The 24,523-nt window shown below is 41.2% G+C and overlaps 1 protein-coding gene across 6 annotated transcripts in view; it reads left to right on the top strand.

Moving 5' to 3' along the window:
- Window positions 1-24,523, top strand: part of CAPRIN2 (caprin family member 2) — a 699,936-nt gene that overhangs the window by 296,208 nt on the left and 379,205 nt on the right. For 4 of the 6 annotated variants that reach the window (XM_085652359.1, XM_085652358.1, XM_085652357.1 and 1 more), the window contains one exon: window positions 16,383-16,424. The exons of the other annotated variants lie outside the window; for them this stretch is intronic. In XM_085652359.1, the coding sequence (XP_085508485.1) occupies window positions 16,383-16,424 (42 nt within the window). The remainder of the gene's footprint in view (window positions 1-16,382; window positions 16,425-24,523) is intronic. 6 annotated transcript variants of the gene reach the window in all.

Raw genomic sequence — 24,523 nt, 5'->3', positions numbered from 1 at the left:
TTAACACTCTATACCCAGATCATTTTGCCATTTTAAATTAAATGACTCTATTATCTTCCATCCGAGTTAACATGCTTTGATAAGTCATACCAATTCTATTTTGTTTTCTGCAACATTCAAGTATATCAATTTTCTTAATTCTATTAGTATATAATAAATATTTTGTGATTAAGAAACTGCGTATTTGTAAATATTTAAAGAAATCTGTTTGGGGTACATTATATTGTTGCAAATGCGAAAATAGGGCAAATTGTTCTTCTTGATAAAGATCACCTAATCGAAGTATATTAAGCCTTTGCCATTGCTGCAAAATCTGATCTGAGAATATTGATGGCAGAATCGGATTGTGAAATAGTGGTGTATAATAGCGAAGATTATTAAGACTATATCTTTTCTTGACTGGTTTCCATATCTGATAGACTGTCAATATAACTTTAAATCTTGTTTTTTTATAATAGCTTGGTTCTGAAAAACGTACCAGACATTGTCGTGCCTGAGCACCTAGAATCATTTCATAGATTGATGGATATGAAGGATCCATTAGTGGTGTTTCTTGAAAAATTAGAACACTCATGAGCTTAAGTGATACCGCCAGATAATATAAACGAAAATTTGGTAGTCCCCAGCCTCCTCTACATACAGGAAGCGAGCACCAATTAAGAGATCGCCTAGCTCTTTTATGTCCCCATAAAAATCTTGAAATTATTCTATCTATTTTGGTAAATAAACTAGAAGAAAATAATAAAGGTATAGTACGAAAAAAATAAGGAAATTTGGGGAAAAAAGAGCATTTTAATAACATTAGTGCGACCATAAAGGGAAAGATGGAGATTATTTAACTTTCAAGAGATCTATTAGTAGAAGCAAGTAGTGGATCGAGGTTAAGACCTACAATATCTTCAACCTTGGCAGAAAGTTTCACACCTAGATAAAAGGCTGTAGTAGAGTATGTCAAATCGGTTGGTGGGCTAACAGCAGAATGAATTATTTGCGTTTTGGCTATATTTAATTTATATCCAGAGTATAGACCAAATTCCCGAGCTGCCTCTAATTTTAGGAAATGCTGAATTAATGTCCGAGGTAACAATCGCGACATCGGCGTAGGCGAAAATTTTGTATTCTCTTTGATGGATTTTGACCGGGGGAATACTTTCCTGATTTATTAATTTTTGCAAGTACGGCTCTATATAAAGCGCGAATAAAAGAGGGGAGCAAGGACATCCTTGCCTAGTCCCCCTCGTTATTGATAATGTAGTAGATGTTTCAGAGGCTATTCGAATTACAGCCCTAGGCTGTCTATGTAAAGCTTTTAAAGTAATTATAAATTCTATAGGAAACTTTTTCCAGGCCAGTACTTGCCAAAGGAACCCCCAGTCGACCCTATCGAATGCTTTCTCAGCATCCAGTAGGGCTACTCCGACTGAGGATCCTGATGCCTGCGCCCAGTCTAATATGGTAATAATCCGTCTGACATGATCCGTTGCATCTCTTTTTAATAAAGCCATGTTGTGATTTAGCCACTAATTTAGGCATTAGATCATTTAGTCTGTTTGCTAGAATTTTGGAAAAGATCTTGCTATCAGAGGTTATTAGATATAGGTCTGTATGACCCAAGATCCATGGGATCTTTTCCTTTTTTTTAAAATACAACAATAGTAGCTAGTGACCATGATGGAGGCGGCCGACCATTAAATACTTCTTGGAAGATTTTCAGCAGCTCTGGTTGCAAGATTTTACGAAACGTTCGATAGAGTTCTAAAGGAATATTATCAGGTCCGACAGCTTTACCAGAAGCCAGACCAAGAATAGCCCCTTCTATCTCTTCCCAAGTGACCGGGACAGCTAGCATTGATTTTTGATCTTCAATAAAAGAGGAAGAATGATCGATATTTAAAAAATTAGCTGCATCATTTCTAACACTAGTACCGTCATTTGATTGATTATACAAAGATTGATAAAAATCTCGGAATGCTTTCAGTACGCCTGACCTAGATTCTTGGTTTACACCATCTATATCCGTAATTTGGACTATTTCCGTAGCACTGGCTTACTGTCTCAATCTTTGAGCTAGTACTCTACCAGTTTGTTCACTTAGTTAATAACATTCTTTTTTAAATATTTTGTACTTTGCTGCTACCTGTTCAGCTAGAAAGGAATAAACGACCAATCGCTCAGCTGCCAAAGCTTTTTGAGCTTCCTATACCTCCAGGCCCAACCTAACACAAGAAGCTAGTTTCAATTCTGCTTGCCTTATTTGATCCAGACTCACCCTAAATGCAGCTTTGTTTTTTTTTTATGGTAATTTGAATAACTCAAGGTCTCGCCCCTTATCATTGATTTGAAAGTGTCCCAAACAATTTGTATCGAAGCAGTTATTATTCAGAAAAAAATCCTTAATTGTCAAAGCCATATGAGCTAAGTAATCCTAGTTCAACAATAGATTTCTTTGAAATGACCATGGTCTTTTTTGAATGTGTACCTGAGAAGAAAGTGAAAAATCTAAAACAATAGGATTGTGAGCAGAGATGATTTGGGGTAAGACATCAATACTTGTATTACCGGCAAACTGAGCGGAGATAAAAAAAATAATCTAAACGAGCAAATTTTTGATGTGGAGCCGAAAAATAAGTAAAGCCTGGTTCTGTAGGTCTAAGTTTGTTCCACATGTCTTATCGATCCATTGCTTAAAATTAATTCTCAGAGCTTTAAACGTTTGGGGTTTGCGATTTTTATGGTTCCAGGTTTTTCTAATATTGCAATCAGCATTAATATTAATATTGAAATCACAGAGGATTATAGTATAATTCCAAGCTGCTAGTTCAGAATTGATTGTATTAAATACCTCCTGATCGTCTAAGTTTGGGCCATTTAAAGAACAGATAGTAAATTTATTTCCTTCAAAAATAATTTCTGCTATCCCCCATTTATCGCCTAAAGATCTAATACATTTACCAATTCCACGTTTTATGAGAATAGCGATACCTCTTGTTGTTCCCATTTGTTTAGAGCAGATTAGCAGCTCTAGACCAAGATTTTTCAGCAAACTCCTCTCAGACCAAGACATATGTGTCTCCTGTAGACATAAGATATCAAATTGCAAAAATTGAATCAGATGTCGCAAAATCCCCATTTTTTTAGTCGTTCAGACCGTTAACATTAAGTGAACAAATTTTAATTTTTCTCTCCATTTTTAGAAATTAAAGAAAAACACCGAAAACAATAATCTATACAATTGGATCATAATGCTCTTTTGACAACTAAGGCTCTTATAGTACTTAGAAGTCCACCTATTAAAGCTTGCAAAGCCCAGATCAATCATTAGTGCTGCTTTATACCCCACCACCCACCACCACCACCACCACCACCACAACCTCATCCCCCAGGTTGAGAACCGCCCACCGAACGCCCCTCCCCCACATATGAGGCTCAGGAACTCGCAGTTCCTGTAAAGTATGGAATGCTGTATCTCTCTGGCTCTGCCCCCAAACAAAAATCAGAGAATATAAACGGAAAAATAAAAAGCATAAATGGCCCTAGAAAGGTACGATCAATCACCACCTTATTAGTTCATAGATTAGGTTTGATAGTATGATATTAAAAGCTAAGAAAATATCTGATATCTAACAATTATCCATACTTTATAGTGTATAAAGAAATTCCTTAGCTTTGATCTCTGAAAAGAAGAATTTAGTCTGACCTTTCCACATAATTTTGAGTTTGGCGGGATTCTGGAGGTAAACGGTGGCCCCCTTCTCTTGAAATTGAGGTATTGACTGTCTAAGATGCCAACGTTGGGTCACCGTTGCCTGACAGAAATCTGGCCGCACAAAAAAAATACACCCTTTAGCGGATGCTTTTTTCTCCGGTCTAGCTAGTAATGAGATTTCTTCTCTAGCAAGAAAATTATTGAAACCAACAAGAATTGCTCGAGGATATACTTGATCGCCCTGTCGAGTTCTTCATGGAGAATGGAAAGCGATGGGCTCTTTGGATTTCCTTTGCCCAATCCCATGATTTTAAGTCGGGAAAGGCCTTGTTTAAAAGTTCAATAATAAATTGTCTAGTATCAGCCCCTTCTTTCTTTTCGGGAATACCCAAAAATCGTAAGTTGTTTCTTCGGGCCTGATTTTCTAGACCACTTAGTTTATAGGAGAGTTCATCCCTATGTGCTTTCACATTCTCAAGTTCTGCTTTCTGAATTCGAGATTCTTCCTCCAAAACCAAAATACGAGCCTCGACTTCAGTAACTCTATCAGCGGTCTCTGCAGAGACCTTGATCGCTCGACGAATGGAATTTTTCAATTTGGTACAAGTGGCTTGAGTACGGAGATTTTCAGCTTAACTCTCTGCCCGATGCGCCATCATGGTGTTATAGATGGTGGTTAACGTGATCTCAGCAGGGATTTCAAACGAGTTAGATTCATCTTGAGTATTAGCCAATGTCTCTCCGACTTCAGTTTCAGTCCTAGTTATTGCCACAGGAATATCACCCAAAGACACAAACAGCAGAAGGGTTTCCAACAGTCTCAGTTCTAGATTTAATTGAAATGCGATTATGAGAACCCCTTTTTTTTTTCGTCTTTTGACTGTGGCAATACTTGTACTAGGTGAGGCTCCATCATCATCTTCTCCTAAGAGACTACTCTCTGCAGTATAATCCGCCCATTCCCTGCTATGGTTTGGACTATCATCCGATGTGTAATCAGAGTAGAAATTTTCACCCCCCTCTTGAGGAGTTTCAGCTCCATCTGAAATATTTGAATCCGAATTCGCAAAGGTTTCAACAGGCCTTGTAGGTTGTAGAGAGTTATTTAGGACTCTATCTCCCATACTCCTTTGCAAGCCAGACGCCTGTGAATCTAAATTTGTAGATACTTCTGATATATTAGGAACAGTGTCTCTCTGTTTCCCTATTTTTTTTCCAAAGAAACCATGGAGCGGGAGAATACCTTGTTTCACCGTAGGTTGTAGCAGAGAAACTTTCTCTGAGACGCTTGCACCCGTTATACTCAGTACTTTATCAGCAGACTCTGAAATAAAGATTCACTCAGTTTCTTTTATTTGTACAGATTTTCCTTCAACCGGTTGTTTTGCCCGCACACTCCGGGTTTGAGCCTTTGGCTGTTTTTTTGCGGCATATTTTGAGGCTTCTAAGATCCGTTAACCTCCCGTACTATCGACCAATGCGCTCCCACAAGCCCAAGCTAGCGCCAAAGCGGGAGACGGTTACGATATTCAAAAACAATAAGCAGCATCTGTTAGTAATCTAGATAGCTGATATCGTAATTAGATTGGACCTCTGAAGACTTCTGCACTGACAACAAAATCTCAAAGCCTGAGTCCTGTATCCAAAGCGAGCACAGGCTTTTCCTACGAATCAAAGCCAGTTAGTACGTAACAGCGGGTCACAATGTATCCTTACTCCAATTATATATTACTAGTCTCTCTTCCCCACTTGGAATCAGACAATGATAACCAATTTGCTTAAAGCCGTAGTTCAATCGGCACCGCCCGTGTTTACTCAATAGAACACGGAGCGCAAAGCCAAAAAATGAAAAGCGGCTCACAATCACCATCTCGCCTACGAATCCAAATCCGAAAAGTAGACTTTTATCTCTCAGATAACGCCAGCCGATATGCCGTGGTGAGTAACAATGTAACAATCCCCTGCTCACTCACGTGGGAAAGTCTGGCTGCTCAGCAAGGAAACCGCTCCGAAGACTTGAATTGGATACCAGTACCGCCAGACCTCCGAAGCACAATCCAAGTCCAAGCCCGAATCCAGGACGCGGGCTTTCCCTCTGAGTCTCCTAGTCTCCAGGTCTGCACCGCCCGATGTATTGCAGCTGGTTATAATGTATCCCTTCCTTTTAGGCTCGTATGTTGTGAATCTCATCTCCCCATCGTATTGCGCGATAAAAAGCTGTTTCGAGGGCGATACTTCAGCTAGCGTTTTTCAAATTCTCTCCAGAGTGCGGAGCCAGAGTGAGGAGCTGCTCACACAGCCCGCGCCACGGCCGCCATCTTGCCTCATACTGCGTTAGCCTAGGTTTCGGGTCTAAATCATTCATCCGCATCCTCAAATTCTGAAGACTTCTCCCATTAAACGTACCATGTTCAGGAAAAGCTAAAACACCATCACTCTTTGTATATTCTATCCAATTCTCCATCCGTACACATGTATATCCTCTCTCCATCATAAATGAAGCAGGCGTTTTAGGTGGCTGAATAGGAATTCCCTCTCTAGTCAACACAGGCTTATCTTACTTGAAGACATTTTTTATCTTCTTTATAAACGACATTTTCCTCTTTTCACCATACATTCTAGATTCTGGATGTAGGAAACGATAATCTGAAAATCCTCGAGGTTTTTCTGTCAGGGCGACTCACTTCAAAAGGCAAATGAGAATCAAACCTACAAATCTTATCAACCAATCCTAAAACAGCTTTCACTCAGTCACCCAATCAGGTTCCAGCTCACACTCGTGGTCCGACCAATACCAGCGCGGTCTTTGCGATGACGTCAGTTCTGCTCCTTACTACTATCCCCTCCTTTACAATTTGCGTCAGTCACACGCCCACTGTTTCAACCTCTCTGCGACGTCCGTGCAACTCCAGCAACCAGTGCTCCTAGTCCTACATAACTTTCAGCACTTTCCTGATCCAGACAGTAACCTCACTGCAGTATGGCTTCCATTAGCCATCCACTATTCAATATTCCCGGGAATTTCCAGACGACATGAAACAATACATAACAAATAACGAATAGCAGTCGTTGGTGCATAAATCAAATAATTAAATCCACAATATTTTCTACCTAACTAGAACCTAACCATGCCTCTGCTACCAAAGGAAAACTGATAGAGCAAAGGGTTACCAACTCTGGTTACACACACATACCTAATACTCACCTGGGCCCAAAACATTCACACAGATGTGCTAGTAAACCCTGCTGTCATCAATTTTGAGTTTTACCTGTAATTTGATTTTCACCTTTACGAAGTCTTACTAATTTGATCTCCTTAATAATTCCTTTACTCAATGAATCGGGTTGCTGAGATAGTTTAAGGTAGAAAATGACATTTTAACTTTAAACTTGAAATAACCACAAACTCAAAAGTTTCAAAATCTTCATCTAAATCAATAATTTTGTGAGTCCGAATCAATTACAGTTTAAACACATTCTTCCAAGAAGCAAATTAAAGTTAAATATAGCAATGTCATAGTAATGATCAATAAACGGTACCTGGAAAAAGAGAACCGGTGCAATGACCGTTTTCGCAGAATTATATTTACCTAAGGTGATGATGAACCCAACTCTTTGAAGATAGGCCAGAAGGAATCTGCCAGGACAGGATGCAGACTGAGGATTGGGCAGATTCTGATCTGGGAAGGTGACCTCTTCCAAGTGCAACGCCAGCGTCGCACCCCTCTCTGGTACTACTCTCCTCGGGTCTCCCTCTTCCGGAATCCCCTTCTAGCTGATTTAGATTATCGATCAGTATCTCCTTCTCAAGAAGAGTTTCTAGTAGCAGCAGGGTCTGAGACAGTGTCTTGGACAAAATCTGTAGCAGCATACGTGTTGTGTCGGTGACTAGTTGGAATGACCGATCTGACAGACTCTAGCTAACTTACCTCAATTATACTATTCTGTATTCGTGTACCACCCCCAAAAGTTTCAATATTCGTGTTTTCCCTTATTCCGATTGGTCAGGGCGAAGAGGTGCGTTAATCACACCATATTAAAAGTAATATTTGTTCTGTTTCCGCCCCTTAATTTACTTTCCCATTGCTTTATTCCCACCCGCATTTCACATTCTGATCAATACAAGTTATACATTTTATTCAAAATTGTTGCTCTCGTCCGGTTCATTCGATTGCTTTCCCAGGCGTTTTCGCCCAATGTGGCCTTGGCTGTGATTCAAGTGTGCCATCATAGTTTCCGGCATGTTTCTATGCGCATGCGCGCAGATCAGGTGTGGTAAGGATTTCAGTTACCCTCCGAGGCCCTAATATGAACTAATAAAGTCAGAAAGACACGTTATAATGCGACAAATGATTTCACTGTATACCACTTATCTCTACACTATCCCCATTTACTTATTTTTATCTTTCGCATTCGTGCTTAGTAGAACTTATAGGTTTTAGTTTAAGCGATAGCATGTGCATTATGTGAGTTTCAAGCGGCCATATTTAAAGCTATTGCGCAGCTGCAAAGTTTTCCCACCAAGCGAAAACTCCTACTATGTAGCTGCAGTAGACGCATATGTAAAGACTTTCCCGCATTTTTTTGCGACCATTTTTTAGACACTCTGGTTATTTGTTAGTAATACACATAGGCAAGCGTCCCCTAGATACAGTATGTTTGTATGTAATGCAATATTAGTATTACAAGACTTGTTGGTTACGTTGTTACATGTTTGAGAGGATTGCATACAAGCAAGTTTCTTAAATACGAAACCTTGCTCCATCAGGGCACAGCAGGCCTTATGTACAGGGGAATCTAGTTGATCGGTTATTAGCCACATCAGGGCTGGATAGCAATGATTGACTTGGGTTGGTCCTGGTGCCATCTTTAGGCACCAATTTTAACTAAAGGCTATGGTGTTTTCCCTTGTGGAAAGACTTGCGTACTCTGACCACTGCACCCTCTTCCAGAGATTGTACCATACATGGCATCCATCTGATTGACGCCAGCTTTCCACTTACTGCGCAGTCTCAACATCCTCCCCTGATAACGTCGTACTGAGGCTCAAACGTACATAGGACAGACTTGGAGAGCCCTTCTCATGTAGACAGTGTGGCATCTTCACTTGATGTCAAATCTTAGTACTGTAGCCATCCAACCATCTTTTGAGAACTCTAGTTCTTCCCAGGCAAGAAATAAGGAGGGTCTAGTTTATCCAATATGTCTTAGCAATTAATTAGTTGAACTGGCCATCACAAGTGAAGTTAATGCTACAGAGGGTATCAATAAACCTTCCTGCAACGTCTTGTGTGAAGTTCCTACCACCTTTCACTTCAGTTATTTCTTGGAATGTAGCTGTGTTTAAAGCGAAATTGCAGCTCACTGATTGGAGTGAAAGGGAAGGGTCGCCTCGCCAACGATCCAATCCCTTGAGGTCCTCTTGGATAAGTATCACTTAGGCGCACATTTTATTCTTGGACTTCAATACTACATTTGAGCCCTTAGATAAAGATGATCTTGTAATCATAATAGTGGACGACGAACTATGGGCGATTTCCCCCAGCTGGAACTCGCCCCAGTGAAAAGTGGACACAGGCTGCTGTCCAATTTAAAGCCCTTGCAATCAAATTGGGAGTCATGACCACTAATGGGTGGGCTAAATCAGATCGCGAGGAGGCTTGCACTTTTAACAATAGTGTCCAAAAGCTGCATTGATTACATATTTGTAGACTTAAGGCTATGACGTCTAGTCGAAGATCTGAAAATCCGAGAGCGACCACAATCCTTTGTCCTATTTCTAATCTTTTCAGGAAGTTTGTGGTTGATCCTTCCAACCTTACTCACACAAGTGACATTGAGCTCACATCTGACAAAGGCAGCCTCATTTGGCAACAGGGGGCAGAGAAACCTGAACTTTTGCTAAATATCAGGAATGACATTAGCGATATTTGCCTAAGCTGAGGGACTGTAGGAAATTGTACAAGAATATATTGGAGATTAGTGAGCTATATAAAACATTTTTGATAGGGTAACAGCATATTTTAATCTTCCCTGCTATTAGTAGAAGTCTTCTACCATAAGTAATAGCTGTTCTAATGTTCTGTAGGGAGGGAAGGTGTACTTTAGTCAAGGTTATAAAGGCAGAAAATACTCCCCTGATTTTGTCTATTAGAAAGGCTTACAAGCCGAGTATAAATGGCGCCAAGAGAGTGGGACAAGAAGACATGGTGCGACCTAGTAGACGTGTACATTCAAAGGTTATTTACACTTCTGGAAGTTGGCCAGAGGGGAGAATTAAACAGGCTTTGAACCCCAGAAACCTGTTTCATCTAATGACTGGTTTCACCACGTCTCTGCCCTATACAAAGATAGCATTGTAGCTCCAATTGAGGGATCTTTGAACGTCCCTTTTGTGGTTTTTAACACGCCACCCTTTCCTCTAGAGGATGTCATTCATTCCTAGACCAGCTTCACCAAAGGTAGGGCTGCAGGCCTACATAGTCTCACATTAGATGTATTCATCCATTTAGAGGTCTGGTCTGAATATGTAATAATCCTCGCAACTGCAATCGCAATGGGTGCTCCTATTCCTGAATCATGGCAGGGAGCCGAGGTAGTCCCTGTGTACAAGAAGGGTGACAAGAGCATTCCAGCCAACTATTGGCCCATTAGGCTTCAGCCGTATGGCCCTAGTGAAAATCCAGTATTCGATCGTGGGAACTGAGCATGTGAGCCCATTGCAGGCCGGTTTCTGTGACAAAACATCAGCCATAGACAAGGTTTTATGAATTGCTACAATTTATTGGAAGACTTTATTGATTGGCAAGGCCAACCTATATGTTGCCTTTGTCTATCTTAAATCCACCTTTGATTTGGTCCCACGCGCAAGCTTATCGCTGGTCCTTGGAGTCTAGAGTGCCTCTTGATATATTGTCCTTGTTCATTCCATTGCATCAATCAGGGGAATTGTAAGCACACTACTCACCCGTGAGGGTCTCAAGGCGCTGGGGGGGAGGGGATAAGGGGGTGCGCAGCTTCGTTCAGTCGAAGAGCCATTTCATGAGTGTCTTCCTGAAGATTTTCAGGGAGGGGGCGTGTCTGATGTGGATAGGGAGCTTGTTCCAGGCGTTGGCAGCAATGTAGGAGAATGATCTTCCACCTGTTTTGGCTAGGGGATGCGCTGGGTTTCGGCGAGGGCTAGGTTGGCGGATCGGAGGTGTCTTTAGGGTAGGTGGAAGGAGATTATTTCGTTGAGGTAGTGGGGAAAGGTGTTGTGGAGGCATTTGCCGGCGTGGGTAAGTACTTTAAGATTGACTCTTCTCAATGGGGAGCCAGTGGAGGTTCCACAGGTGTTGGGTGATGTGTTTGTGTCGAGGGATGCAGAGTATGAGTCTGGCTGCGGTGTTCTGAATGTTCTGGAGTTTGTGAAGCAGAGACTTGTTGTTCCTGGCGTAGGTGTTTCCGTAGTAGTCTGCTGGGTATGAGTTCGTTGGTGACTGTCTCTTATTCGGGGGGGATCCATTTGAAGGTCTTTTGGAGGATGTGGAGGGTGTTGAAGCAGCTGGAGGTGATCATGTTGACCTGTCGGGTCATGGAGACGGAGGAGTAGAGTATGATGCTGAGGTTCTGGGTGTGGTCAGTGGGGGTGGAAGGGCTGTTGAGGGCGGTGGGCCACCAAGTGTTGTCCCTCCAGGTGTTGTCCCATGCAGAGAGGGAAGGTCCGAGGGTAAGGACCTGTGTTTTCACCGAGTTGAGCTTCAGGCAGCAGCTGCTCATCCAGGATGCAACGTCCTTCCTTCCTGGAAGTTGAGTCTGGTGGTGGTGGGGTCCTTAGTGAGGGAGAGTATGAGCTGGCTGTCCGCACAGGATACTATGCGGAGTCTGTGCTGTCCAACGATGGCAGCAAGGGGGGGGGGGGGGCCATGTAGATGTTGAAGAGCATGGGTCTGAGCGATGAACCTTGGGGTACTCTGCAGTTGATTTCAGTGGGTTTGGAGAGGAAGGGAGGTAGTCTGATTCTTTGGGTTCTGTCGGTGAGAAATGAGCAGATCCAGTCGAGGGCCATTCCTTGTATGCTGACGTTGAGGAGTCTAGCGGTGAGTGTACGGTGGCAGACTGTCGACTACTGCTGAGAGGTCTAGTAGGATCAGGGCCGCTGTGTCCTTGGTAGAGGAGGGTGCGGATGTAGTCTGTGGCGGCGAGTAGGGTGGTCTCTGTGCTATGGTTACTGTGGAATCCAGGTTGAGAGGGGTTAAGGATGGAGTTTTCTTCAATGAATTTTGTTAGTTGACGGTCTTCTCTGTGACTTTGGCTGCGAATGAGAGGAGAGAGATGAGCCAGTAATGCTTGAGGTCCGTGGGGTCAGCTGAGGGCTTCTTGAGCAGAGGGTCTGACTTCTGCGTGTTTCCAATAATTGGAAAGATACCGTTCTCGAAGGTGGCAGTGATGGTGTGTTGTAGTTCGGAAACGATGGCGTCTCTGTGGAAAATGTGCGGTAGAGGTCCATGGGGGCTCCTGAGTGGATGCTTTTCATGGTCAAAACGGTGTCTTCGGTGGTGACTAGGGTTGAATGACAAACTTTGCCCGGGTGCGATGGGGTTCACAATGCCAATTGACGGAGATTCCGGTGATGAAGGGCATACCCCAAGGATGCGTATTGGCCTCTACCCTGTTTATTCTATATTTAAATAGCCTTTCACATCATCTCTCTGTGGTAGCAGCCGATGACCGTTCTGTAAGCTAATGCCAGGACACCAATATGGTTTGCAGATGACACACTTCATTATTTTCGAAAACCGAGTGGTCTGCAAAAACTAACCAGCTTTAGTGTCTTGTGCAGAACGAGGTCTTGAGATTAATGTAGCCAAAACTAAATTAATGGCATTTAATCATCACAAAAAATACAAGGGAAATCCAGTGTTTGGGCCGAGGTTTTAGAGTAGATTCCTTTACGTATTTTAGAATCAAACTTTGTCCAATTTATCATGGCACCCACATATCACGGCAACCATAAAATACAAACGGGTAGTTGGTGCAATTTTAAAAGTATATCGTACTTCCAACCAAAAGCCTATTGCTCAAGCACTAAACGTCTATGAAGTCCATGCCCTAGGAGCAGCTTTATATGGCGCCGAGCTTTGGAGCCCCAGGGACATTGCTGATCTGGAGAAATCCGAAAACAAACTTTTAAGATCTTTAACATCACTCCCTTCCAGCGCCCTGCTGTAACCCCCCATTTCTTTCTGTTCATGGATCTAATAAAGGTAGCCCTTAAGGCACTATTGCATTTTCTGCTTTATTGGCAGAGAATTTGGGTGGACTTGGTGCACAATGCAGCTACCCTAGAAGAGATAATCAAGGCTGATGGGTCTAATATCGCATGGCTGTCTCTAATCAAAGAGCTGTTGACCTCTCTGGGGTTGGGTGGTCTCTGGCCTCCTCCTACTATAGACAAAATTCCTTTAAAGGGTGCGTTGACCAAACCCTATTGGGCTTTCACATTTCAGAGGGAGGAATATAAGGTGAGGGGTTCCACCCTGACAGGAACGTCTTATAATTTAAGTCATCATATGGTCCCGAGTGATACTGGGGACTTGATCTCACTTCCTCTAGACAGGAAGTTAGATCACCTGTTTAGAGTGGGGTCACTCCCTGTTAAGTTCACAGCAAGGTGGGTGGGTGCAGCCTCGGAGGATTGTCCCTTTTGCAAAGGCCAATCGGAGTCCATACCACATGCCTTTTTGTATGTCCTGCATGTGCCAAGGCTCACTCTTCTAGGACTGCACCTGTCTGTAGGCAGTTGGGCACTTCAAGTCACTGCAGCATTAAGGGTTTTAAGAGCCGATCTTCCTCTTTCTTTGCTTCAGCAGTGGCCAATTTTATAGGACTGATGTAGGCAAAAAGAAGGGCTGTTACCCCAATTATGTGTTTGTATATTGTAGCACATTGGAATATGAGCCCTTTGGCAATTGTGCTTGTTTATATGGAATTTTTAAGAATCTCCTGGGTAATTTGAAACTTACGTAATCTGCTAACTGTGATTGTTTTGGTACCATGGAGATGTTTTTATATCTCGTATAATTTATTTATTGTATTCTTTTAAGGCTGCTGCCAAAATAAAGTTCTATTTGACTGACTGTAAGATTCAAACTTGAATGTGGTTCCTCTTGGAGTAAACTGAAGGTTCAGACCCAAAACTCACTAATGATAGAAGCCAAGAGTGATATAAAAGCTACCCTGACAGTTACATTAGTGAGTAAAAGTACTCTTACTTGACGATGAAAACCTTTTTCCAGTGGTTGAAACAGAAAACTCGTACTATTTAGTATTGCACTATATAAATCCCGCTCACTCTGATCTGGTGCAAAAAGCCCATGTTCTGGGGCTCATGGCAAGCTTGGTGGCTAAGCGACTTTAGACATGGCAAGTATTTTTTCCATCAATAGGTTGTGCCTGAACCGCAATATATTACCGCCTTTTGGATTTAGTAGTATCCAGTTTGGAATGCCAACAGGATGATCATGAAGTACTGTCCTGTATGACAATATTGATTTGACTGACCAATACTTAACTAAGTATTTAGAGAGGGCATCTAGGATAGTGACTTTTTTTTATCCAAATTCTGATAGCAAATGTACTTTGGAAAATCAGATTGCCTTTCCTTTTATATTTTTGAAATTCCAATACTGATATCAAGAAATGGGTGTCTGTATTTCTTCTCTACAGAAACATACCACCTTACAGCCTTTTAATACATTATGAAAATTACAAGTCTCTTAAGAGATTAGGTTGTTATAAGGTGTGTAACTGCCTAGACTATGCAACGCATTTGAAACGGTTAGGATTTGGTAACACCTACTTTTTCAGAAAATAATTGAATGGATGTTTACGCTGCTGTTTTGCATGATCTACAGGCAGACATTTTGGGAACAAAATATCTGACAAATAACAATAAATAAAGCCTATTAAGTAGGGTTGTCCCTAGTGCTTGAGGTTGTGCAATGAAGAATAAACAACCTACAATGCATGCAAGTCAAGCTGCTGAGGAGCAGAGCAAATTCTGATAGCTGTGCAAACAGCAATTTTAAGATACCGCTAGCTCAAGGGGAAACAAGAATATTGGCTTCCTCAATATTTATTTAGAAGCAACTTCTAAAGGTGTAACATTCCTAATACCTGTGCTAGTTGCAATGGGCCTTGACATAGACAACACCTGTATAGTTAAAGCTAAAAAGTTAACTTGATATTTTCTGTAATATCAGCAGACAATACTACAAACTTTGCATATACCACTCGTGCATTAGTACAATAGCATGTTTGATGTGGATGGCTGTGCACAGACTTCCCCAAGATTGGGAATTCTGGGTATTGCATACATTCACTCAATGAGCAGGGTAGCACAGACTCTGATGTCAAAGAAAGAATCTGCAAAACCAAGGCTGCCTTTGTTCATCTAAAGTTGTGAAGCTCCAAGGACCCAACTCTGCTTAACACCAATGTGTAATCCGCCCTTCTGTATGCAGCCACAATTTGGAGGACAACACACTACCAACAAAGTCCAGACCTTCAACACCTGTCTGAGGAAAATCCTTCAAATCTGCTGGCCATACCCCATTAGCAACAATGGCCTGTGGCACCAAATCTCCCTGCTCATGAAGAAATCCTGAAAAGACACTAGGGCTGGATAGGTCACAGCCTCTGCAAGTGTGCGTCGTATACCTCCAGGGAACTCTCAAGGCGAAAAGAAGCAGGTCAAGATACACCTGGTGCTGAGGCCTTGAGGCGGACTGCAAAGAGATGGGTAACACCTGGAGTCAGGCTCAAAGAAAAGCCCAAGACAGATAGCTGGCAAGTACTGTTTGTAGTACTATGCCCTAGGTGGGGTAGCAGGCATAAGTAAGTAAGCTTTAGCTTCCACCAAATCACAAAAAAACATTTTCATAGTAAAGACCTGACTATATTTCAAATTTGGTTTAAATCCATTCAGATGTTTTTCTGTACCGGAAAGCAAAGTTTCCTATGGAATTAACCTGGGAGTAGTAATATTTTGGCACCTCTTCTTGGCCCCCACATGACAGATCAGGGCAAATCTTTCCACAAAGGAGTTTATTAGGATGATTATTTATTGGGGGAGGGGGGAGGGAGGGTTTGAAGTTGTGTGCGGATTTATTAAACTGCACCAAAGTTATTAGCAAAACAGAAAAAGCTTTCTGTTGAAACTGATCCAACTACCCAGTGCCAACCACCACACTGTAATATTAAGGTGTATGATAAATCAGTGTATATTTATTTATAGATAAATGTGTGTACATGAGAAAGCACAACCACCATATATTATAAAGAAATTGCACGTCACCAAGGAGTCTGTTGGTTATGTAGACTAACATGGCAAAGGATAATAGGAAAAAATGTAAAAAAGGCAGGATCGAGGTTTAATGGTATTGTTTTAATGTGCATCTAAGCACTAAAAGTGATTATTGATAATGCACTTTTGCAAGGGTTAAAGTAGCATCAAGTGTTTATATTGGCACCCAAGGGTGAAAATGCGAGTCAATCTTCTGTGCTTTATGAAATTATTTTAACATGTTAAATTATAGATATCATTGCCATCTGCTTCAAATGCTTACATATCCCTAGCTAAAGCTCTCAGCAGGCCATTCTCTGCACCTAATTTATTATCTTTATTTTGTTTTAGAGAATAGAGCGCCATCAAAAACTTGAACCGGAGGTGAATCATGTAAGTAATATTAGCATAAAGAGATAAGGACTTATTGTGCATTCGCACTAGATTGTATCTATGCCAGTAATAAAGTGGGATACCGCTCATCAAACTCAAGTGGGTATGGTTCGCATAATTTTACAGCTCGCTATGACCAGGAATGTCCACCACAAAGCCTACAAACTCCCAAACCCCCAACCTTTAATCCCATCCTACCATGAAATTGTAGGAACTAGCGACTTTCATCATAGTGGTTCCGAAGACCAAATGTTTTAAAATGTGTGAACATGTGTGGGTAAGATTTTTTTATTTGTGAACTGGGCACAACTATTAGGAGTCTGACGATTGGTGCTTACCAATTATGATCAATGGCCTTTATGAAAGGACAGTAATATTTGTGTGCATGCAGACATGTATTTGCACTTGTGTTTGCATCCAGGCATGCACGTGCATTTGTGCGTTGGTCAATTTGTGCATAGCCGTGTGTGAGGAGGTGTCTGTCTGCATGTGTGAGTAGCATTATGGCTTTTTATAGTGGCTTGACAAAATTACCACATTGTTTTCTGTAGCAGTGCAAAAAAAACGGAAAAGTTTTCACGCATAGCAATGAGGCCTTCAAACTGCAAGAATTACAACTGAGGTCAGGTCTTTTTTTTTTTTTTTGTGTTTAACTGTTCAAGAAACAGAAAATGATATTCATTTTCACATACAGGAAATAAGGCTCATTTAAACGGTGCAAGAAAAATAAATTAGCTTAGGCCTTTTTTAACCTTAAGCTGCCCTGGATGACTATATTGGTTACAAAAAAAAGCAAGAACTCCAGGACAGAGAAGACCCATGGTTCAGCACAAAAAACGGCCTTTTAGTATGAAAACAGGAAATCTACTTCTACTTTGTTTGCTGGTTCAGGACAAAAATGGTCTATTTTTAAGGCTTTATTTAGTTGTACGACGTTACCACACGTGTCTTTACCACCCATGAAATACCACTTGTTGACCTTCACAACACGTGGCACTCCCCAGAACAATAAATGAGCTTCACAGGCTTTTGTAATGTTGCCGCTATTCGGAAGATAGTCCAGAGGAGCAGAGAGACAAGACTGCAAATTCAGAATGGACTCCACCACTAACAGTGAGCTGGTAAATAATTTACATTGTTAAATCTGTATGCTCAATGTAACAACATAAGTATTGCTTTATATTACGTTTAACAATGTTTATTTTGTACATGTTTTCTATATACAGATGTTACATATCCTTTATATGCCAGGTTCATTGTTCACGTTTGTATTAGTACATTGTGTGTGTTCATGTATATTGTGTATGACAAACTGACTTATGCACAGCTAGGCCCCTATTTGATTTCAGTGAAGCTTAATGTAGCATGTCATTACATAAAACCTGGAGTGTCTTAAAATATTCTGTGGTTGTTGTGATAAAATGATAGACGTCAAGGCAGTCTATAAAGCATATATGAACGCAAATGGAGACTACATGTAATGTGTCTTCAGGCTTTTAGTTTTATGTTGTAGAAAACATATTTGCCACTTTGTTTTGTTGTAATGAGCACTTTGTTTTTGTAATGTGTGTTTTTTTTTTTAACTGCAGTAAATAGAACGTATTTGGGTTTTGTTTGAAAGCCGATCTGGATTTTGACAGCCCGGGTCACAGTTGGCTTTCAAAGGCAAAGCTTTAAAATGTGCCTCTACAGATGCATGCCATCCAATGTACAGTTTCTTGCTAGCTTGTGCTACATGTATTGGGAGGTTTTAGAGACATTCAAATAAAACATCAGGGTTGTGGTGTTTTAGAAGGTTTGTCATTGGACTGTGGTGTTTTTAGATGCTTGTAGCATGAGGCACACATCTGGACTGTGCTGATAAGCCTGTTTTATGATGCGTGTTTAAAAAAGCCTTTTACTGTGATGCCTTTGATCCAGCGGCTCACCAGCAACAGGTACTCTAATACCATATACTCACCTGGGCCCATAAACACACCTACACTCCATCCGGTAAAACTGCTGGGATCAAAGTTTATGATTTCTTAACATTTCAAGATTAGTCACCTCTTGCTCTCAACTAATCTTTCACTGATCAAAAAGTTCTTTCCTCTGGTCAGCGGACCATTAGTTGAACTAGTTGATGGTGAAATGACATGAATTATTTCTCTCATTGCAATGAAATAACCACAGACTCGGGAAATTATTTTCATGTGAACCATTTCAAAGTACAGTCTCCGTCACTCATAGGAAGGAAGATTCAAACTTCAATAATCAATCATCAAACACATACTTTATATCTTACAATGACGTGTGCGCAGAAAGGAGAGGACACGGAGAAAAGAACATCTACACATTCATGGAAGTAATAGTTACCTAGGATGGTGTGAAAACCAACCCCCTTGCCAAAGGGCAGGTAAGGGTCCCCTGGGAAACATCAGGTGACAAAGGCTTCAGGACAGGATAGTTGACCTCTCTAACACCGACTCTTACGTTGCACCCCTCTCTGACACTCTCTCCCTCCTCGAGATTCTTCCGCGATCTTCTAATGAATTAATCTAGAATAGATGGTTCTGCATTAGATTCTTCATCGGTCACTCCGACAGCATCCCGAGCTCTGCAGCATTCAGCAAATCTCTCATTGACTAATTAGAACTATCTCAATAATACCTTTCAATATTCATGTACCACCCATTAATGTTTCAATATCGTGAAAATACTAACTCTGATTGGACAGGCAATGGGGGTGATCATCACACCATGCTTATACCTCATCTTAGTCTATCATTCCATTGTTCAAAGATCCAACCCCATAATTTGTATTCAAAAATGTTATTCCCACCCGTATTCACATCTTATTAGAAATATTTGTGTATTTTTGTCATGAACATCTATTCATCCAGAGGTCTTTAGTGCTTGTTTCCAGGGTATGTAACTTTTGTGTCCTTGGATTGCGTTCAAGAGTTATCGTCACTCTTCCGGCTCAATCTCATCAGGCATGCACGGAGGTCATATGAGTAACAGACTCTGGACTCATACGAGAGGCCCAAATGCACACTAATAAAGTCAGAAAGACTAATAGTTCTCTAACTTCTGGACTAGTACCAGCATGCTGGAAACGGGCTGTGGTCACTCCACTTTTGAAAAAAGCGACACTCAACCCATCCTGCGCTGGTAACTAGACCAATTTCTCTTACCATATCCGATCAAAATCATTGAACGACTGGTCAGCAAAACTCTCTCAGTTCCTGAAGTCCAACTCCAGGCTAGATGTTTAGTTTGGCTTTCGACCTGGCCATGGAACTGAGACTGCTCTAGTGACCGTGTTAGACGATCTTCGACTGCGGGCAACCATGATATTTTGCTGACCAGGTTGGAAGAGTTTGGGGTGTCAGGGACGGTTCTAGAATGGTTCCGTTCCTATCTTTCTGGCAGATGTCGGGTGGTCTCCCTCCCGCCGTATCAATCTAAGTTTTCCAACATTCATCATGGCGTTCCTCAGGGATCAGCGATAAACCCTATTCTCTTCAATATTTGAGACCCTTGATTGAAATCATAAAGGCGCATGGTGTGAAATTGGTGAACTATGCCGATGACTCGGCTCCTCTTCTCCCTAGAGGGAAATCAGTCAATTCCTCTGGTAGCATTTCATGACTGCATGCAGGACACTGGCCATTGGCTAAGAGCCAATTCACTTCAATTTAATTCAGATAAGACTGAAGTCTTATATTGTGCTGTGGGGAAAGTCCCTCCCCCATTTCCTGATAATTTTTGGCCTTCAACTGTCTACTCTGGTTCCGGCTAAAGCAGTACGTAATCTAGGAGTTATGCTTGATGCTAATTTAACTTTGAAAATACATGTAAATAAGGTGGTGGGGGAATTGCTTTTCCCTGATCAGAGCTTTGAGGAAGATACTCCCATTGTTGCCAAAGAAGGCCAGAGCGCTGGTCGTTGGAAGTATTTTCCTCAGCAGGTTGGACTATTGTAATGCTCTACTATTGGAGGCCCCAAAACTTTTGGTTGAACGTCTTCAAAGAGTCCAAACCTTGGTGGCCAAATTGGCACTGATGAAACCACGCCGCTCGTCAGGCTCCTTGGCCCTTGCAGAGCTTCATTGGTTGCCAATAATGCAGAGGGCTCAGTTCAAGTCTCTCTGCCTGGCCTTCAAGGCCCTTCATGGTTTTGGACCCAAACCTCTTCAGGAGACCTTTACATGGTATACTCCATCAAGGTGTCTTCGTTCCGCCACTGCTTGTTTGGTGATAGCTCCCAAAATTCGAAGAGCCAGGGAGTTTAGCTCGGCCGCTGCCAAACTCTGGAATAACCTCCCTCTGGAAATTACAGTCCCACGATCTTCTGCAGTTCAGGAAAAACATGATCAAAACATGGTTTTTCCCTAGAGCTTGACAGCTCTGGGGATACCCTGTTTAATCAACTCCCAATACCTTCTACTGATTGATTCACGTACTATAGTGCCAAGATGCCCGTTGGGTGATAACTGCGCTTTATAAATACTACATACAATACAAATGTTTTAAAAATAAATGGTTTCACTGTATACCACTTATCTCTACTCTAATCCCAATTATTTATTAATGCTTTCCCCGCATTAGCTAAATAGCATGGTTTAGTTTCAGCAAGTCAGATGGCAAGCATGTGAGCTTTCAAGCCGCCATTTTAATAGTGTTTGCTCATGCGCGAGAATTTCCCTCCAAGCAACAGCTAGTCATACTGCGTAGATGCAGTTGACGCATGCGCAATAAAGATTTCCTGTTAGCAGCCATTTTAGAATTTCGCTTGAGTTATTTATTAGTAAACACATAAGCAAGCTTCTGTCTCTTATGTTTAATGTGGTGCCTATTAATTTTACACAATGCGTAGTTAATACAATGTTAGAAGTTAAATGAGAGGGTTGCTTCCGAGCAAGTCTCTTCTTTACGAGTCCTTGCACCATCAATCCCCTCTCTGATGGCATTTTTGAGCCATCACAAAATCACCCATCCCAATCAGATGGCAACTTTAGCATGTCTCAATTTCTTTTCCACCCTTTTCATCCTTATCCTAATTTTGAATTTTCAAATCTTTCATTCTCTTGTATAATTTTGCTTTCATTTCTTCTAGTTGGATCTCTTCATACTTAATTTTCTTTCCCTTTCTATTCACTTCATATTTTCTTCCTTTCCTTTTTTCGGCAGCATTTACACATCATTATCGGTAAAACTATTGTTATACCAAATAATGGAAAGACTACTTGACCTGTAATACCTTTCCAAAGATTAGTAAACCAAGTCCCTATTGAAGAAATACTGTTAGTCTTTCCTATACACTGTCAACCTCCAGTGGTTTCAATTCTTCTTGAAGTTTTATAATATTCTTAATATATACTTTGATTTCTTTGCTTTCATCGGGTATGTAAGTGCAACAATGGTGCACTTTCAGCATTTTCAGACTCCGCCTTCCTTTGCCAATAATATATCAAGTCGATTTTGTAAAACCATAGACCTAATTGCAATCATTTCTGTATTCATCAAGAAACCTTCAGCAGTATCAGTCGAAAGATGATCAACTACTTTTGACAATTAACAGATTCTATGCGAATTCAGAATGACTCCCACTGAAGGTATCAGTGCACCAAAAATGTCAGCTATTATTTCTGAAAAACTAGCTCTTTCTTCATGTTAGTTCATTAGTGTTTTCATTGATTCCAGTGATTCTTTTTACTACATATATCTTCGGACATAATATTCCAAAGTAGCAACTCCTGTACCATCTTTCAGCCAGCTTATAATAAGCATTATTTCTACACATGCAGCAAACCCCAGGAAATACTGGATCAGTTCCCCCTTTTAGTCCCCAACCTCCCAGAATTAGGAAGTTATGTTCACACTCATTGAAACCAATAAATACATTGTTATAGTCTGGCTTTAATCTATGGAGGCATGTTTTCCCTGTCTTCACAAAGTCTAGGGACATTGCAGCATGTGCTTTGCCAGCTGTATATATTCCCTCTTTCTCAGCCCATGGTGGTATGTGTTTTCTGTTCAGCAGCTTCTCTCTGGAAATCTGGTCTCCTTTCTTCAACTGAATTAAAAAACACTTTCTCTTCTTCTTCACGTAATGAACATGTTAGGTTATTCGTATGTGCCTTCACTATATCTATTGACTTCATGGTTAAGAAAAATTAACTCATAAACTGTGCCTCTGGACTACTAAGCACTGGATTCATATTCTTTCGAATAGGAATTTCTGAAAATACTACATCTAAGTTTGAATAATATTGAAGTTTTCCTGTTCTATAGAATAGACTTGTCAGTATGCTACATGAAATACCATACGTTAAAGGTAAATGATGGTATGTGACGGCTCCTGCTACCGAAGCTGGTTATTTCATACAAACCTAACCATCACTAATCTCCATTGTGTCTACAAATTGGAACAACAATTTAGTGAATAAATTTAAAGACGTGTCATTATCTGTTACTGTTTGATGTAAATCTATCATCTGCTGCTTCTATTTCTAATCTTATCTTTCATGGTAGCTGTCTTTTCATTAGTGTTTTTCATTCTATTTGTCTGTTCTCATGAGATAAGGGACTGCTACTGTTAGAAATAGCCATACTATGACCACTAATAAAATGCTACATATGCAAGCCCTACAGTATTTCTTTGTGCAATTTCGTTTTGGTCTTTCAGCAACCCTATCTTCAGTCATTTTAGTCTAAGAAGATTCCTCTTCCTTTCTTTTTCTTTACTTGTGAATTCAAATATGTGGTACTTCAAGGAGGCCTCACTTCCCCTTCGTCAATCTGTTCTGCATTTACTTTATCTGTCTCTTCGTTTCAATCTAGATTCTCATTCGTCTAGTATCACGTAGGTCCATTCAGGACCCTTGAACTTATTGTTCAAGACTCTGTCTTGGACTTCGAGTGTTTTTTACAATTGACTGCTCAGACTGACTAGTAACTTAATTCTCTTGTTCTGGGTTTTCACTTGTTTATTTCAAATGATATTTTAACCTTTTGACTCCACCTGGCCAGTTATCATCTTTTCTGACCCTTTTAACTTGCACTGCACTTTTTTCTTCTTTTTCTCTCTCAAGAGCTCTTTTATTCTCGTTATGTTGTGGCATAATCTGATTTCCCTTCTTCAGAGTCTCTCTCTATCTGTCCTTGTTCAGGTCTTGTTGTTGTGGCTTCATTTGCCTGAACTTGTTCTTCTATCTGTTCTTGTTTGGGTCTTATTTCAAACTGTTATTCTTCCGCCCGAACTTGTTCTTCTCCTAACTGGTCCTTTTCAGGTCTTGCTACAATTGGTTCTTCTGCTGCCTGAACGTGTTCTTCTATACCTGTCTGTCCCTGATCGGGTCTTTTGGTTGATCTGCTTGTCTGAGTATGTTCTTCTTTCCCCGTCTGGTCCTGCTCAGTATTTCCAGTAGTTTGGTTCACTTTTTCCTGAGCGTGTTCTGCTACTCTACACCTATCTGGTCGTCACTAGTTTCTTGTCTTTCTAATCTTGTTCTACTTCATGTTTGAATAACCACTTCAGGTAGGTCAACCACTGGTATCCAGCCTTCCTGACTTGTGCTCGGTTGTTCTGTCAGTCACTTCAGAATCTGTCACTCTGGATTCTTCGACTGCACAACCTTCAGCAGTCTCAACTGGTTTAGTTGGTTGTGGTCTCTTCAGTAGGGGCTGGAACCCTTTTTGTGTGACTTGCATGCATCCAATTGGGCAAACCTGCACACTTCACTGCGGTAGTAGTGACCAGTATGACTTGACGTGGATCATCCCACCTGGGTGCTAGGCACGACATTCTGGTGTGCTTCACTACCATCCAGTCTCCAGGATTCAAATCATGCGTCTGATCCGGCTGCCTGGCAACTGAGTCTTCAACCTGGTGAGACAGAATGCACTAGGTCAGCCAATCCTTTGCAATAGTCCAATACCAGATCATCAGATCTATTCAGCAATTTATGTCCTGGTATAAATGCTTGTCTCATTGCCCTTCCCCTGAGTATCTCATGAGGACTCAATCCTGTTTTTCTGTCAGGAATACTTTGGAGTCCCCTCAATACAAGGGGCAATGTGTCTGGCCAACTCAGTGATGTAGATGCTCACAT

Source organism: Triturus cristatus, chromosome 4_1, assembly GCF_964204655.1.
Source record: "Triturus cristatus chromosome 4_1, aTriCri1.1, whole genome shotgun sequence".
Taxonomy (NCBI): Eukaryota; Metazoa; Chordata; class Amphibia; order Caudata; family Salamandridae; genus Triturus; species Triturus cristatus.
The sequence above is the reverse complement of the archived record's forward strand: the minus strand, read 5'-3'. Positions and strand labels throughout refer to the sequence as shown.